The 16,190-nt window shown below is 38.9% G+C and overlaps 6 protein-coding genes across 6 annotated transcripts; all 6 read right to left on the bottom strand.

The window, feature by feature from the left end:
* Positions 1-106: 106 nt before the first annotated feature.
* EV154DRAFT_503801 (uncharacterized protein) lies at positions 107-1,806 on the bottom strand. The gene has a single exon (XM_051600958.1). The coding sequence runs from the start codon at positions 1,749-1,751 to the stop codon at positions 132-134; it is 1,620 nt and encodes a 539-aa protein (XP_051459279.1). The 5' UTR covers positions 1,752-1,806; the 3' UTR covers positions 107-131.
* An 80-nt stretch (positions 1,807-1,886) lies between these two features.
* Positions 1,887-3,100, bottom strand: EV154DRAFT_503800 (uncharacterized protein). Its single transcript, XM_051600957.1, has one exon. It carries the CDS (start codon positions 3,065-3,067, stop codon positions 2,036-2,038), a length of 1,032 nt encoding a protein of 343 aa, XP_051459278.1. The 5' UTR covers positions 3,068-3,100; the 3' UTR covers positions 1,887-2,035.
* A 74-nt stretch (positions 3,101-3,174) lies between these two features.
* EV154DRAFT_440826 (OSCP/delta subunit of ATPase) lies at positions 3,175-4,500 on the bottom strand. The gene is made up of 5 exons (XM_051596938.1): positions 4,350-4,500; positions 4,140-4,175; positions 3,722-4,075; positions 3,439-3,631; positions 3,175-3,372 (listed from the first exon to the last, which is right to left on the bottom strand). Exons 1-5 carry the CDS (start codon positions 4,389-4,391, stop codon positions 3,362-3,364), a joined length of 636 nt encoding a protein of 211 aa, XP_051459277.1. The 5' UTR covers positions 4,392-4,500; the 3' UTR covers positions 3,175-3,361.
* Positions 4,501-4,679: 179 nt separating this feature from the next.
* On the bottom strand, positions 4,680-5,619 carry EV154DRAFT_543078 (cytidine deaminase-like protein). Its single transcript, XM_051604546.1, has 4 exons — positions 5,359-5,619; positions 5,241-5,286; positions 5,063-5,172; positions 4,680-4,991 (listed from the first exon to the last, which is right to left on the bottom strand). Exons 1-4 carry the CDS (start codon positions 5,610-5,612, stop codon positions 4,775-4,777), a joined length of 627 nt encoding a protein of 208 aa, XP_051459276.1. The 5' UTR covers positions 5,613-5,619; the 3' UTR covers positions 4,680-4,774.
* A 619-nt stretch (positions 5,620-6,238) lies between these two features.
* On the bottom strand, positions 6,239-13,656 carry EV154DRAFT_503795 (pre-mRNA-processing-splicing factor 8). The gene is made up of 3 exons (XM_051600956.1): positions 13,518-13,656; positions 13,241-13,457; positions 6,239-13,166 (listed from the first exon to the last, which is right to left on the bottom strand). The coding sequence occupies exons 2-3, from the start codon at positions 13,428-13,430 to the stop codon at positions 6,301-6,303; spliced, it is 7,056 nt and encodes a 2,351-aa protein (XP_051459275.1). The 5' UTR covers positions 13,431-13,457; positions 13,518-13,656; the 3' UTR covers positions 6,239-6,300.
* Positions 13,587-14,811, bottom strand: EV154DRAFT_503793 (N-terminal C2 in EEIG1 and EHBP1 proteins-domain-containing protein). Its single transcript, XM_051600955.1, has 5 exons — positions 14,482-14,811; positions 14,195-14,426; positions 14,071-14,132; positions 13,898-14,009; positions 13,587-13,840 (listed from the first exon to the last, which is right to left on the bottom strand). The coding sequence occupies exons 1-5, from the start codon at positions 14,640-14,642 to the stop codon at positions 13,742-13,744; spliced, it is 666 nt and encodes a 221-aa protein (XP_051459274.1). The 5' UTR covers positions 14,643-14,811; the 3' UTR covers positions 13,587-13,741.
* Positions 14,812-16,190: the final 1,379 nt, after the last annotated feature.

Raw genomic sequence — 16,190 nt, 5'->3', positions numbered from 1 at the left:
AAAAAATGTGTATGCTTTATGAAGTATGAAAAAAAAAAATTATCCTCGGCGTATACATATTTTTTTTTGTCAGGAGGGTGTTTGAGAGAGACTTTTTCTTTTTTTTTTTTTTTTTTTTTTTTTTTTTATTATTATTTGGCTTCTGTTGTTAACGGTGTTGGCGTGGATACGGTTGGTTGCTGTTGTTGCGGTGTGACAGCCACTGTTGTTGTTGAAGCTGAAGCTGAAGCTGGATCTTTAAATGATTTTATCCAACCGCTTTCTACAAAAAAGTCATATATCCTACTCGTCTTATTCACATCGATTTTAATGAGAGATCTTGCCTGTCTTCGTTTCATATACCCTTGTCTTGCATATTCCTTTAATATTGTGTCCTTAATGACCAAGTAAGGTCTAGGCATGATACGCAACGTAGAGCATAATATTTGTTCTTCTTCGGTTAATAAATGTACACCATCTGCATCCCGGATATTCAGTGGATTTGCAGGCTTTCTGCCACCAGCGGGTGCTGCTGTGATGACGGCTGTGCTGGGTGTAGCTGCAGGAGCTGCTGATGAGGATGCGTGTATTTGGGTCGGTCTATCTCTATAATAATTGGCGCCGTTGGATGGAATGAGTGAAGCCATCTGAGATCTATAGGTATTTCTTTGAGCAGAACCACTGGCGCCCAATCGTTCACTGGAGAGAGAAACAAATGTCTTTAATTGAGCCAACCTATTTTGTTTCTCTCGTTCGTACTGTTCGCCCTGTTTGATGGTAGTTAGGCCGGCCTGTCTCCATTCTTGTAAGGTCGAGATGCGATCTCTCAACTGTTGTTCCTTTACCAGACCCTTCACAAATGTCTCGTAATCACTTTCGGTCTGTAATTTACAGAACACGCGAGTCTTGTTATAGATCTCACGTTCTTCCTTCAGTCGTTTTCGGTCCATCATTTGCATGCGCTTGAAATCGAGCCACCTTCGCTCAAATATCAAATTCTTTCGCTCCATTCTACGATCCAGTCGAGAATTGTAAATGTCTAATACCATGACCTTCAGATCTATCTCCTCCTGCGTATCATCGTCATTGAAGACCATATCCTTCACAAACTGTTCGGCATCATTCTCATACTCGGTTTCAAATTCAAATCGTCGAGGCATATAGCCTTGGATTTCATGAAAGGCAGGTCCACTGGTGATGGGCTTCGCATTGTTGGGATGGGACGACGCCGGTTTACGAGGCACCAGTCCACGCGATTGCTGTAATCTCTGTCGCTTACGGTCACGGCATTGCTCTTCACTTGTCTCAAACTGAAGATGCATACGAGGTAAAGGCCAATGCGGACTCGACACATACACATCCAGATAATGTTGTTCACATTCACCACGTCCCTTTGTACCCACATAATCAGCAATCGCCTGCCAATTACCAATGCCCATCTTTTCTGCTGCTTCAATTAACAAGAGCTCTTCATCGGCATCCCAATCTTCACTGAAAATCGGAAAATTGTGCGGTTTGACGATACGATAGTCGTGCCACGTCTTGTGCTTCACAGGTTCGGCTCCTCCACAAAAGCAACTCACGCACAAGTCAAAGTCAGGGCAATCTTTATCGGCACACCGAATTCGAACCGTATTCGTCACGTCATTGGAACAGGCATCACAATGATATTTAGGTGGTTCCTTGTCATCCACTCCCGATCCTCCTCCATCTGCGTTGGTGACAGCACTTAATGTACTGCCAGAAGGTTTCTGTCGATGTGTAATGGTCATGCAATCGTTTCTCTAATCTTTTACTTTTTTTTTTCTTCTCTTTTTTTAAAAAAAAAAAAGTTAATTGCAAAAAAAAAAAAAAAAAAAAAAAATGTATGTATGTGTGTGTATATTTTAACTATTCTAAACAACCGTCCTTTTCCAAAAGCAGCCAGAAATCGAATTTTTATTTAAAAAAAGAAAAAAAAAGGCCCTGAAATATACATGATTTTTATGTGGGGGGTATACAACAAACAATAAGAGAGAGAGAGAGAGAGAGAAAGAGAGAAAGAGGTTAGAGAGAGTTAATAGTGTTGCTGTTGCCAACCTTGCTTGGATAATGTGCGTGTGGTTCTTCTAGCTTTTGCCGGCTTTTGTCCTTTCAATCGTATACAGGCTCGATCACAACATCCACCGGGCATACAGCAAGGAAACCACGACCACCAAAAACTATAACCCCACCAACAATGCCAAACACCCGGATCCAGTTCAATGCTCTTAAACGAATCCGCCGAAGACCACCGTGTACCCCGTTCATCCACCAGACTCTGATGTCCCGGGTAATTCTTTACATACGTGGAAGATAGACTGGCGATATCCTCCTCCTCTTCTTCTTCCTCTTCATTATTATACATGGTGTTATTAAATACAGTGGGTTCTTTGTTGATCGTGGCTGGCGGTGGATCCATGATGAACCCGAGTGGATCCATACCTTTTGAAGAAGAACGGAGAGACTTACGCAGATTTTTCACATGTTGATGAACCAAGAGTCCTGACAAGAGGACAAGTGTAGTAAAAGGATCATCCTCCAAAATGGCACTTTTGCGGAACGGATTTGTCGTGGTCATATCCAACACAAACGTCTGTCCATCCAATTCCCCAATCAACCTTTTTGACTCTGTCTCAAAGCATTGGAGACGATCATGAATGACCTGCCAATGATAAAATTGTTTATGAAAGCTAAATCTGAATTGGGGCGGAGTCGTGGATAGAACCACCATCATAAATCCATGTTGATAGATTAACGTCATGCCGTGCCAATCTCGGTTTGTCAGTTGCCATACTGCTTTTTGATGGCCATTATAAAATATCACCACCCCTTCTGTTGTCGTCGTTAGGGTAGGTGGCTCCAGGTAGTAGTATACCGTGTCGGCACTGGATAATATCGTATATTCCTTGTCGCTGTTAAAGTCGGTACTCGCTTGGCTCGTCTTGATATCGTACTTGGACGTCGGTGAAGAGATGTGCATCGTTTGACTCGTCATGGTGGCTGCACTGGGATAAGGATCTACAATCAAGATGGGTGTAGCTGTTGCAATGTCCACGGATGAAGACATTAGTGTTTTTTTTTTAAATAAAAAAGAAAGAGGATATATATATATATATAAAAAAAGAGGTGGTACAATTATCATATTTATAAACCAAGAAAAAAAAAAAAGGTTTTAAAACAAAAAACAACGGTCTTTTAATCGAAATTATATATTTTTAGAGGCAATGGTTGATTTACAAGATATATGAAAAAAAAAAAAAAAAGAGAGTTTGTTTTAAAAAAGTTGCAAAAGACAAAAAAAAATATACATGTCTTTTATGTTTTTCTTTTTTTTTTTTTTTAATATATATTATAAAATATTTTAGATGGAATCTATTTAAAACAGACATGTTTAGTACAAAAGCAAAAGGCTAAAATGAAAGGATTATTTTTTCTTACCAGTGATCAACTTGTTCAACTTGGCAAGCTTGGCAGAGACAGTCAAATCGATACTCTTATCTCCAATCTCAACCATGATACCACCGAGAATATCGGGCTTAACCTTGTTGGAAACAAGGAGCTTCTTACCTTCAGAAAGGGTAGACTTTTGAAGAGACTCAACAATCTTGTTCAAGGTAGCCTTATCCAAAGCCTAAACATGAAAAGGAAACATTTTCTTTTTTAGTTTCACAGCGTACTAAAAAAAAAATTATCATGTACAATTCATCATTCATTATTTTACCTTGGCAGAGGTGACAACAAGAGGTAATTCGTTACGGTGAGCACTCATCAATTCCTCGAAAGAAGCAATGACCTTGGTGGTTTGGTTCAAACGACCGTTCTCGGCTAAGGTCTCGAAGAAGTTTTGGGTAATTTGGCTGGGAGATTTACCTAAAACAGCGTTGATACCTTCCATCTTGACAGCACGGTTGACAGTGGGGTTTTCCAAGAAGGCTCTAAGAGTAGCATCCTTCTCAACAGCCAAGTTAAGAGCCTTGAGATCCTTCTCAACAGCCTCGAGGGTGTTTTGACGGGCAGCGGCAGTATAAAGAGCAGTGGCATAACGACCATCAAGACCGAAAAGGGTGATAGGAGCCTACTCTTTTTTGTTTAGTCTCTCTCTCTTTTACTCTTTCTCTCTCTCTCTATTTTTTTTTTACCTTGACGGAAGCAGGAGCAGCATAACCACGAGCAAACTAACAAGAAATAAAGAGTACATTAGCATTTTTCTTCCAAAAAAATAAATGAAGAAAAAAAAAATAAACAAATGCCACCCCCATGGCGACAAAAGTTTCAATCATGTCAATGGTCTCGTTCGTCCATGGGCAACTCGTCTATGCTTTTTTTCTTTTTGTTTTGTTTTTTTTTACCTTGGGGATGGAGGTAGTCAAACGGGTGAATCTAGAAGCCATTTTACTGATTTATATAATTTATAGAAAAAGAGTGAGAATAACTTTTTTTTTTATTTTTTACCCTCTTTCCGTTTTTTTTTTTATTGCACCCCCTCCCCGCAAAAGTTGTCAGGGCCAGTTGAAAAAAAAAGATTCAACTGAAGCTAAATATTTTTGATGACGTATTCTCTCACATTTTTTTTTTATTTTCGCGCGCGCAGCGGCAGGCGGGGTCGATTGTATTGAATCCCCGCTATAGACGTTGCCCGCATGTGTATAGTGGCCTATTTATTATAAACACCACCTATTGCTGTATCAAAAAAAAAACACACACACTTCTTTATTATTTGATGTTGTACAGTAAAATAAAAATTATGATTGCCCATACAACTTATAATCTATATTTAATGCCCATCACATGGAAAGCGAGCTTCATGATCCTTGATATAGTCCTCAAGACCATTCTTGACCATGGACGCGTAGTATTTCTCGTTACGGAAAACCGAGTATGCACACCAAAAAGCATGATCGCATGCATCCTTTAATATGCCTCCTTCAAGGATAGGTACTTTAGGGTTGGGTTGGTTTCCTGCGTTTCGGGCTGAAGCCACTACATCATGCCTATAAAAATAAAAAAAACGAGGATGAGTTATATACCCCCCATAAGTTTTCCTCTGTTTGATATAACTTGCATATTGATCATTAATTGCTGGCACCCACTATAATTCAATTCCGTAATGGAGGAACCCCATACAACACGATGAACACGACGATAAATACTTTCTGCAGCACACATCGGACACTTATACAAAAGAGAACGGGTTAAAAGATCGAAAGGGGGGAGACACATGGTTTTTTAAGAAAACTTACTGGTTCTCCCGTTGTATAAAGTGTTTGCGGATACAATTCGGTACAGCTGTTATCATTTATTAGCGAGGTAGATCAAGTTTTTTTTTTTTTTTTTTAAAAAAAAAGGGAAGGGCCTTACTTCCAAAAAGCTGCTGTTTCACCGTGTAGTAAAGCGTTTTCTTTGACAGAGTTCACACCATAACATGAAATCTCATTTTTGGTATGATCCACAATTAAAGCACCAAACGGAAACTGAGGATTGTGAAGGAGTGCATAGTCTAATGCAATTTTCATATAGCATTCATCCATATCCGGCCCTTCACATGGTTCAGCTAAACTACTTTTCAAATAGGTGAAAAGCGTAAGAATACATCCTATCCAGAGTAATTTCATTTCTAATTTTTTTTTGGAAAGGAAGAAGAAAAAAAAGAGATAAGAAATCCAAATGTTGAATTTATATCAATATGCTGCAAAATACACTTTTTTTGTGTGTGTGTGTGTGTGTGTGTGTGTGACAAACATAGACCCTTTTTTAAAAGAAAGTAGATCTTTGTAACATGCACTTTTTATATGAAACTCGCTTTCATTCTACTTTTTTATTATTATTATACACTACAACATATCGTCTCCCTTGAAAAATTCAACCATGTCGTAGTGTTTAGGTAATACAATTATTGTTTAACATACATCGTGGACCCTTACACATATTCTTAAAACAAGATAGTCAGTGATACCTTGTAGTAGTGTGATACGAAAACCATATCTTTTTTTAAAAAGTAAACAAATCAAAACACATTTTTACTCCGAGTTTATGCGCTAAAAAATTGAATCGATCGTCGACTACCCTCAAAGGATGGGAACCATTTTGTCTGGGAATACCTTTTACCGATACACTTTTTTCGTTGTCAAATGGATGTCTCATCAAAGTATCTTTTACTACCAGGCTGTTCTTAGTCATATTATAAAATGGAACTATATCTCATCTGTCATTTTTTTTTTCTGTCATGTACAAAGCAATGGAATTTGTAATTTTTGTTTTTATTATTTATATTTATAGATGATTACATTTTTGTTTTTTTTCTTAAGCAAAGTTGTCTTCAATATCTGCTTCTGTCGTTGCTTCCGTTTCACTACTAAAGTTCATGAAATGAGCAGCACGATGAGACTCATGGTAAAACTCTTTAGGCACATCCAACACAAGTCGATAATTCATGTTTGCACTAAATTGTGCTCCCATAAAGTTATAATTCCACACTTCCGAAGGCACCATAAAGTGACCCAGGAATCGATCCGACAGCAAAATTTGCACCTTTTCTCCGTGTGTAGGCAAGTAGCCTTGAGGTTGGTTACCAGGGTCGATGTTCGTCTTACCCCATTCGAAACCAGCCGGGGATAACTTATACGCTGAAAGTGAGCATGAACCAGGCGTGAACGAACACGTCAATGTCACCGTCTTTTCTCCATCCCACGTCTTGTTGTTCACTAATAATTTCGCATGGGTAGTCACATCTTGAGGTGAAATATTCATCAATTCTTGAGGTTGAGTATGGATCCATCCTAAAGGCTCCAAGTCTGCCAAGTATTCGTGTTCGGGAAGCGTATTGGGTAAATGAACAGTTTGATGTGTACCCCATTGAGGTGGAATCACTACACATCGAATTTCCTTGACATTAGGTGCATCAGGAGGACTGACACCATACATGAAACCAGCAATTTGTGTACGTAAATCAGAAATCGTAATGAATCGCTTCAACACATTCTTGGGCATCACATAGGTATACGTATGTTCCTTAATATCATCCGAGTTAACATAGATATGGTTTGTTCTCAAATACAAATTCGTGGCAGAAATAGCACGAATACGCCATTCTGTCTTACTAGAGAACGTAGCTTGTTCGTAATTACTAGTAGTCGTCACAACCATTTCATCACCGTGGATGTTACGCGTCTTGGTAGTAACAGCAGTCAATTGGGATTGTTCCTTTGTTTGCTTCTCAATTTCAGCAATTTGTTGACGTTGGAGAGAGGGCGCTTGAATTTCCATACCCAAAATAATATCTCGGATCTCCGATTGGGTAAGGGATGCAACATTGACGTTGTTCTTCTTACCATAATCAGCTAAAATCAAATCCTTCAATTGCACTTCCACCTTGGCCCATTCTTCATCTGAGAGCGTTGGCCAGATATGATGAGGTTCGGTGATCGTACTTCTATCAGGACGCAAGATCATCTTGGTCTTATCTGTATTGACATGGAGTGCACGTAAAATAAGAACCAAACGGGAGAACGCAGTGTATGAGGAGAACGTCTTTAACCAATCATCATACAAGTTGAACAAGACCATTTGAGGTTCAGTAGCCTTCAAAATCAAATCACCAAACTTTTCCACCTTCAAACAAGCTTGGAAAGGTAATTGAAGTTCCGAACCCTTGATCACAATGTTGGGGAAATCAAGCAAATGAACTTCCAAAGGATCCAACATACCCTTTCTTGTCACAATAATTTGCTTGGGTTGTTCTTCAACAGGGAGAGATCGAATCAAAGCAGCAACTTCTTCCGCTGTCTTCCATTTAGCCAACTGACCAAGACGCTTTTGACCAGCCCATACAGATGTATGAATAATCTTCAAGAAAAGTTGTCCCGTACGAGGATTAAAGATGAAAATCGCACCGTTAATAGGCTTGGTAGTCAAATTACCTTCGAAAGTCTTGTGGATGGTAACACGATAAACATTGGTATCATCAACAAACCAAATAATCTGGTTACTGAATAACTCACCATAATTGGTAGATGACAAGTAAGGTTCAGTAGGCTCAGAAGAATACAATTGAAGGGCCTTTCTGATACGTTCACGAAGGACATAAAGAGCAGGATTGGCCTTCATGATCTTACCCATTGCTTGTTGAACAAGAGGCTTCATACCAGGAATCCAGTTACCGTAAGCAGAATACAAATTGTAGGCCAAATCAACACCAATCATAAGACCAGTGGGAGAAGGATAGATACTCATGTTATCCGTAGTGTAATCCAAGAACTTGGCACGCGTGTATCTTTCAATATCATGAGAATCATAATCACCCCATCTCAATTGAATATCAAGCCAGTACTTGGTAGTGGTAGGACCTTCCATCACATCCTTAGGGTCACTCAAGAGTGAGGGACGAGAGACAGGCCACTTATAGGCAGCAAACAACAAGATGTCAGAAGCAGAGGAATTCATCTTGTAAGACTTTCTGGGATGGATAGTTTCCTTTTGCACTGTTTCAATCTGGAGAGCTTCCAATTCACGATCAAATACTTGAGCAAAATCCATGGTAAGCGCCTCGTGAATCTTTTGCCACAAATGCGCACGGAAAATCTGAATGAGAGAAATCTTGAGAGTGGGAATCTTACCATGCATGAAAATACCAGTCAAATCAAGTTGCACTTGGAAACCGACATAAACATTTGCACGATTGATTGTAACGGACCACCAGAGCGTGAAACGACGATTGGGAATTTGGTTCAAACCGGATCTTTGAGCATTGGTCAATTTCTTGGACTTCATCGACTCTTCAAAACCAGACGCCTTCTCCCAAAACAAACCATGCCAATCCTTATGGTACGTACCCTTGAACAAGGTGTGTTCCAAAATACCTTCAACACCACCAAGAGCTTGAATCATATCCGTACGATAATTGTTCAAATTCCAAAGCTTACCATCATGTCGTTGATGAGTCCACCAGAATGGATTGTTCTTCAACACTTGATACTGCTTGAAGTCGGTACGTACACGCCAACCCTTATCATAAGCAAGCGTATGACGATCCTTTTGGAAAAGTGTATTAATACGAGGAATACCACGATCCCAAGAATCCTCCAGATCTTCCAAAGTCAAACGTCTGTTTTGTGCATTGGCTTCTTGACGCTTCAAAGCATATTCAGCCCATACACGTTGAGAATCAACAAACTCGGATTCCCAAGATTGAATGTAACGATACAAGTTAGGAATCAACGTATCTTCATCATGAGACATACCAGAACGGAAATGAGTAATACCAGTCTCTGTTTGCTTGGACCATCGTAAATCAGATTGAGGAATCAAAACGTGACCCATAGAGAGCATACCAAGACCACCCAATTCCTTGGGTGTCATGAACACTACAGGAGGGAAACGAGAAGGCATTTTGGAATTGAGACCAATCTTGACACGCGTCTGGATCTTGTTCTCACACTTCACGAGTAAATCAAGTAATTCACGCGTATGAACAACAGCTTCACGATAATATGTCATCAAACCAATCAAGGCAGTGTTCCATTTGTTGGCAATCTTACTGAAAGTAGTACTACCAGAAGCCATCAAAATTTGTCGGATACGGTTATGGAACTTGTCCATCGATTCTTGATCAACGCGCAAGTAGGCTTGTGCGGTTCTTTCCTTGGTTTGTTCATTCACCAAATTCCAGACACCATCCTTTAAGGTAAATTCTTCATTCAAGCTTCGGATCTTGGGAAGGATACGGATTTCGAATCCACTCATCGAGAACAGCAAGTTGGGATTATCTTGAGAGTACACACTCACAAAACTATTCTCCCATTCAATTGTCGTCAAAGAACGAGGAAGTCGATTCTTGATATCCCAGAAGGCGGCACGACCCAAGTTCACATCATGTTTCATAAGACGCATACGACAATCACGAGGCCAGCACTTCTTGTTATTATATCCAACAATATTTTCGAAATTAGGATCAGGATGCTCCGTCAAGTATCGTTGGATCAAATCACGCGCTTCATCCGCAGTGAAACGGAAGAAGATATGAATACGATCCACATAACGAGAATACAAACGAATAGGATGGCGTGTTTCTGTATCAACATCACGGTATTGCAAGAAATCATTGGGCAATTGAGGGGGACCAGCCATTTCACTAGCACGGTGAAGACCCAACACCAAAAGATCCAAGACAAGACCATAGTATTGGAAAATAAATGAAGCAAATTGAAGACCACGGATCAAACCAAAGGCGTTCACATGATTCATATCCTTATAATTCAACACAATATTGTTCTTGGCCGTGGCATAATCAGCTAAATTGTGATCCAAAATCAGACGCAAAAGACGACCCAAGAGCGTAAGATCAATCTTTTCATAAACACGGCTGAAAGTGGTCTCCATCATGACATTACATTGACCTTCAGTAGTATCCCAAACATCGGTCAAGTTGTTAATACCTTGACACCACTTATAAACAAGTAATGGAGGAGGTTCGGAATCAGAAGGCTTGATCCATGCAGGGAAAAGATGACGCTTGTCAGCCTCATACCAAAGATATTGATCAAGGTAGGCATCCGTAATCTTCTCAAGAGGTTCAATATCATAAACAGGAATCAAGTGAGAATACAGATCCATGAATTCAATACCAACTTCCTTGAAAGCACGTTGAGTCAACAGGAGACGTTTAATACGTGAAAGGGCTTCATGGGGATTATCATACGCTTGTTCAATTAAACCCAATTCTTCTCTCTGACTTTGGTTCAAACGACCTTGCACACTGTAAGCTTCACGAAGACGTTCAAGGGCAAGAATGAGCAATTTGGTATCATGTTTGTAAGAAAGAGGGGGGAAAGGAATAGGAGAGAACTTTCGGCTTTCTAACCAATGGACGGTAGAGGTATAAATAGCAACAGCTTCTTCCGCAGTGATGTAAGGACCATCCTTGAGATAATTATGTTGACGTTCTTGTTCTGCCTTAAGCCAGAGACGAGTCAAACGACCCAAATTTTTACGGCAAATGGTCTTATCGACAGTAGCACCTCTTCTGATACGTTCACGATTATAATGAGCAACACTGGTCCACCAATCAGCCTTAGCCTTGATATAACGGAGGATCATGTTTTCAATCGGTGCAGGCATACCAGGCACCTTCCAAGGAATATTAGCCTTCCAAGCTCTCCAAGCTTCAGAAAGATGTTGAAGAATGGTACGGGACTTGTTACCCTTAATACCTTCAGGCATAGCATCCATAATATCATGAAGAACAGCGGCTCTCAACTCCAAATCGTAATGAGAATCAACACGTTGCTTGGTGACAGTCTTGGCAATACCCTTTGAATGTCTACCTTCGAATTGACGAGCGAGTAAGTTACCTAACCAACGCTCAAGGAGGGGGACGATACCACGCATAAAGAAAAGCCAAACTCTCCATCCAGGGGCCCAGATACCTACACCAGGACCTTTACCCACGGGACCGGTATTGAAACGGTAATAGATCAAATGCTTCAAATCCTTACACATACGAATTTGTCTCATCAAACGATACTTGTAACGATACATACCAGTCAATTGACCCACATGGGAAAAGATATACTGAAGACCATCGGCCAATTGGAAAGCATCCACGTTACCAAGACGGTATTGGACATGGGAATCCACAATGAGCTTGGTCAAACGTAAAATTTCTCTACAAAGATGGAAAGCGTTACCAAAACGAGACTTCTTTCTTTCCTTGGTAGTCAAGGTCTTGACAGGCTTCAAATTGAAATTGTAATCGAGATGAAGATAGTTCAAATTCTTTCTGTGGATCAGCAAATTCAACATGTTATAACCTTGACGACAGACCTGGAGACCAGCTTCAACCCAATCAATTTGTGTAGTCTGGAAAAACTTGGTGGCTTTAAGACTACGGAAAAGATACTTCTTATTAAGTGCCTTGGGAGGTCGATGACGAAGAGCGTTCAAAACATAGCATTTAAGTAACTTTTGATAAGAAACGCGGACTTTGACAGGTTGACCAGCAGGACAATGTTCGAGATACCAACTCTTGACAAGAGGGACATCTTGAGCACGACGAGTACGACCTGATCTCTTATCGAAAGGATGAGGGGCCCAGTAAAGTGAGATGGCATTGGCAGTATTATCAGTATAAAGTTCAGTATCATCCAAGAAAGGAACGACATAGTTGGGTAACGTAAACTCAGTGTCCTCATCTCCATCACCGAAAATCTCATCTTCATGTTGTGTGCCAGCATTATCGACGTTACGAGAAGAAATAGGGTTAACGATAGGATCAAAGTAGAAGGCAGGAAGGTCGGGATCCTCAGTACGGATAAATACGACTGTAGGGTAATGGTACCATGACACTTGTACACTACGAGGAAGGGAGTTGTACAAGAAAGGGAAAGCGATCTTGTATTCTGTACGAACGGGTTGACGAATGATAATTTTGTTGATATCATTGAATTCGTTCCAATCGTCATCTGCAGAATCCATATCACGATAAAGAGGTTCGAATTTGGGACCACCGGGGATGGCCATACTTAAAGCCTTTGCAGTAAAGAAGGAGTTAAGATCGAAGAGATAAAAGTAATTCTTGTCATTAAGATCGGAGAGCAATTGATGGGCAACACGATATAAAGTAGACATAATTGGCAAATTCAAACGCCAGTTACGGTAACTAGAACCATTCACAAATTTGGTATCCATTAAAGGTTTGTTGTCATAAAACCAATCATAAATAGCATCGTCTTCTTCTTCATCTAATTCCATTTGAATAGCTTCAAGAGGTTCGACATCCATAATATTATCACCGTAATCGAGAGGGGGTTCTTCATCATCGAAAGGAGGGAAGCGCATACGCTTAAAATGTCTTCTGTCACGCTTTTCTCTACGCATCATAATCCATTGAGAACCCCATTGAGCGATATAAACGGGTTCAATGACCCAAGGAATTTCATTCACAAAAGTAATGGCACCAGTAATATGGTACAAAACAGACACTTCTCTGACTTGTTCCCAAGGCATAGGCATATTTTCCAGTAACTTTAAAACGGCATGAGGAACATACTTGAGTGCACCGAGATAAATACGTTTATCATGTCTAAATTTCTTTGCCGTCATATCACCATGATCCTTGATAATCTTTCGAAGATGCTCAGGAGGCATATCAGCTTTTTCATGTTCAATAAAACCTGTTTCGACAAAAAATAAATCAGTCATAAAGAACGAAAAAACCTTGCAGTGTGCAATAGTGTAAAATACGTACCGAATTTTCTTTTTTCGCCATAACGCTTATTTTGTAATTGCTGCCATTTTCTGGCTTTTTCCTTCAACTTGTCTTGTTGACTTTTTTCTGTTTGAGGATTAGACTCGTACGCGTACTGATCATATTGATTTGTATAAGCAGAAGGTGCTCCGCCAACTGGAATGGGTAATCCCGAGTTGTTGTGATCCATTATAGGTGTATTCTTTTTTTAGATAATCTAGTAATTGGATATATTAATTGACCGTGTTTCTTAAAAAGCCATGTTTGAATATTCTACCTAAAATTAGAAAAACTTTTCTCTTTTTCTTGTATTGACAACTGAAACTTTTCTTAAATGTCTTTTATGCAAGAATTTAAAAAAGAGAGTCAATGAATGTTATAATTAAGAAAATAAAAAAAAAATAAAAAAGATGTAGTGAAAGGGCTGCGTAGCGTGAAGAGGGACATGAAAAAAAAAAAATTCGTTTGTGACGCTTTTATTGTCGGCCAATGAAAATTAAATCAGGCAGTGATATGAAGCTGTTTTGCTGCAAACAATTGTTCCACCAGGTCTGCGGGTGAAGGATCTTGTGAAGTAGTGTTTATTTTACAGTATTTTGGCTATTAAAGTATTCAATATTAGCTTTATGGAAGGAATGAGGCATATTTTATAGTTACCAATGACATGGCAGACTCCGATCTTCTTATTAAAGGCGGTGGTGATGACTTTGATGTCTGACGCACAATAGTGGGTATATCTTTAAATATTTGCTGTCTTGATAGAGGAGGACTGTTACGTTTTTCAATAGATTGTTAATAATCATGTATACCGAACGCTGTGCAATCCTTACTTTTGAAATTGTGTGATGACGTTATTGACGGGATCGGCTTTTATATTCAACCGCAACGATAGCTGTCAAATGTTGCACAATGAGAATACAATTTCGTAGTAAAAGTTTAAAGCACCCCAATTACCTTTATCGTCGAATTAAATTTACAATTTTGTAACAAATAACGTTCGGTTGTTACTCCTGAGCCAGCATATTCAGACAAATTTATTAAGAGTGACCCTATTTCTTTACCGCCTTTTTGATATATTTCGAGCTTTAATTCACAATTGCCGAGTATTTGCTGTTTATTTACAACGAGTTGTACCATTGTGTTGATGGGATGATTCCATGTTACTTGGTGATCTTTAATTGGAATTCTATTGCATAATGTTAGCTTCAGTTTTTTTAAAACTTCTCTCTGCATATGAATACCTTGCTGTTGACCCTGTTGTGTGCGTAGCGTTCTTTAATTTCCAGTTTACAAAATAGTATCCACTCACCAGTGGAACATTTACGAGGTCTCTCAATATAAGCGATAATTCAAAGTTTACCTTTCTGCTTTTAGATATGAAGAGATGTGTAAAAGGAGTCATGCGGTGCTTGTGTGTATATGTGTATGTGTATGTTGCGTTTAGGGGAAGGAAAGAGAGAAAAACAGAAAGGGGAAGAAATGGACGGGAGCCAGCCTTTTTAAACAATTACAAAGCTTGTCAGCTAAAATACTTTTTCCAGTACGCGGGGGAACTTTTTTTCCCGCATATTGCCTACCTTGCAAAAATAACGAAAATAAACATTAAGCCACTAGTCTTCTATTTTAAACATAAATAAAGGAGGCATACAAAGTTCTTTTAAAACTACCCCTCCCCCGCTTCATACATGGTTAAGCCCATACATAAAAATATCTCGTTCCCGCACATGAACATTTCCTTTTACTAAAACACTTTGATTTAAAACACACTCCTCTCAGATGTGTCTCACAACACGCTTCAATCTTTATCAGAATAGGCAACGTTTAAATAGAGTACCCGGTATAATCCATACAAAACACAAAATATGCTGCGTGTCAAATGCCAACATGTCCCAATAAAAGGTAATATACCAAAATAAGGAAGCACCTTGGTGCACTAGAAGTTACCTTCGTTTAAACAATTATTGTTTATACTCATTTCATAATACAAAATATCCCACTTGACAATGCCGTTTATTTGTTTTTGCTCTTCTAATGGCACCAGTGAAAATTAGAGTTCTGTGGTTTTTCTTAACTTTCAAGGGTGATTCTGAAAAAAATGCGTAGGACTTTGTAAGACGATAAATCACTATGGCACGTTCTTCCCTGCTAAAATTGGACATAACAACGTATGGGCGAAGCTCAATAACACTGAATTAGGCGAAATAATCTTGGGCTTATGGTTTATACACCTGATAATTGACTCAAAAATTCCGGGGTGAGATTATTTATATACACAAGTCGTACAACTCAATCCGTAATACAAGCCGTATTGAAGACTAAAACCGTAAAATTGTCAAGCTTAACTGTGACAGAGGAGGCATATACCAATACTCTTTTAACCACATGATACCCGGTTATTTGAAACCAGCTTCGTTGTCAGTAGTATTAGAAAATGTCAGACTATTAAATGATTGAGATATCATTGCATTTAGTATGTGCAGGGAATTTATTTAGTAGCTTTGCATATACACATAACGATGTATATACCCTTACTTACAACAAGGGAATGCATTTCTTATCTGTCTAGCGTTTAAAAAAAAATGCAAGTAATGTAATAAAAAGAGCGACTACATGTATCTTTCTTGATTTAAATTAGCCCTTATTAATCGGTTCACTAAAATATTTTTATAAATTGACATTATCTATTTACTGGCCCTTCTTTGACTCTAAAACAGCGTATCGTGTGTATATAGTATATAAACTAATGTATTGCAAATCCAAAGATCGTAACTAAATATTGTACAATAGTCTTTATATTTATCATGTTCCACAACGTTTTAATATCTTAATTTCATTTTGATGATCTAATGAAAGGTCCCTTTATTTAAAATTTATAAAAACAGACTTTATTTTATAGTTCATTTACCCTAACTCGAATAAATATGGATGGTATGATCTACCATTTATATGG

Source organism: Mucor mucedo (genome assembly GCF_025094135.1).
Source record: "Mucor mucedo strain NRRL 3635 chromosome Unknown EV154scaffold_30, whole genome shotgun sequence".
NCBI lineage: Eukaryota > Fungi > Mucoromycota > Mucoromycetes > Mucorales > Mucoraceae > Mucor > Mucor mucedo.
The sequence above is the reverse complement of the archived record's forward strand: the minus strand, read 5'-3'. Positions and strand labels throughout refer to the sequence as shown.

Excerpts from the sequence above, each read along its gene's own strand:
- EV154DRAFT_503795 (XM_051600956.1), bottom strand. The coding sequence starts at position 13,430 with ATGGATCACAACAACTCGGGATTACCCATTCCAGTTGGCGGAGCACCT. Across the intron at positions 13,167-13,240 it reads TGGCGAAAAAAGAAAATTCG|GTTTTATTGAACATGAAAAA; the intron begins GTACGTATTTTA and ends TTGTCGAAACAG.
- EV154DRAFT_543078 (XM_051604546.1), bottom strand. The coding sequence starts at position 5,612 with ATGAAATTACTCTGGATAGGATGTATTCTTACGCTTTTCACCTATTTG. Across the intron at positions 5,173-5,240 it reads TTTATACAACGGGAGAACCA|TGTCCGATGTGTGCTGCAGA; the intron begins GTAAGTTTTCTT and ends CTTTTGTATAAG. Across the intron at positions 4,992-5,062 it reads CAGCAATTAATGATCAATAT|GCATGATGTAGTGGCTTCAG; the intron begins GCAAGTTATATC and ends TTATTTTTATAG.
- EV154DRAFT_503800 (XM_051600957.1), bottom strand. The coding sequence starts at position 3,067 with ATGTCTTCATCCGTGGACATTGCAACAGCTACACCCATCTTGATTGTA.
- EV154DRAFT_503793 (XM_051600955.1), bottom strand. The coding sequence starts at position 14,642 with ATGACTCCTTTTACACATCTCTTCATATCTAAAAGCAGAAAGGTAAAC. Across the intron at positions 14,427-14,481 it reads ACAACAGGGTCAACAGCAAG|AATTCCAATTAAAGATCACC; the intron begins GTATTCATATGC and ends ATTATGCAATAG. Across the intron at positions 14,010-14,070 it reads GTCATCACACAATTTCAAAA|TCCTCCTCTATCAAGACAGC; the intron begins GTAAGGATTGCA and ends AAAACGTAACAG.
- EV154DRAFT_440826 (XM_051596938.1), bottom strand. The coding sequence starts at position 4,391 with ATGGCTTCTAGATTCACCCGTTTGACTACCTCCATCCCCAAG. Across the intron at positions 4,176-4,349 it reads TGACTACCTCCATCCCCAAG|TTTGCTCGTGGTTATGCTGC; the intron begins GTAAAAAAAAAC and ends ATTTCTTGTTAG. Across the intron at positions 4,076-4,139 it reads CTGCTCCTGCTTCCGTCAAG|GCTCCTATCACCCTTTTCGG; the intron begins GTAAAAAAAAAA and ends AAAAAAGAGTAG.
- EV154DRAFT_503801 (XM_051600958.1), bottom strand. The coding sequence starts at position 1,751 with ATGACCATTACACATCGACAGAAACCTTCTGGCAGTACATTAAGTGCT.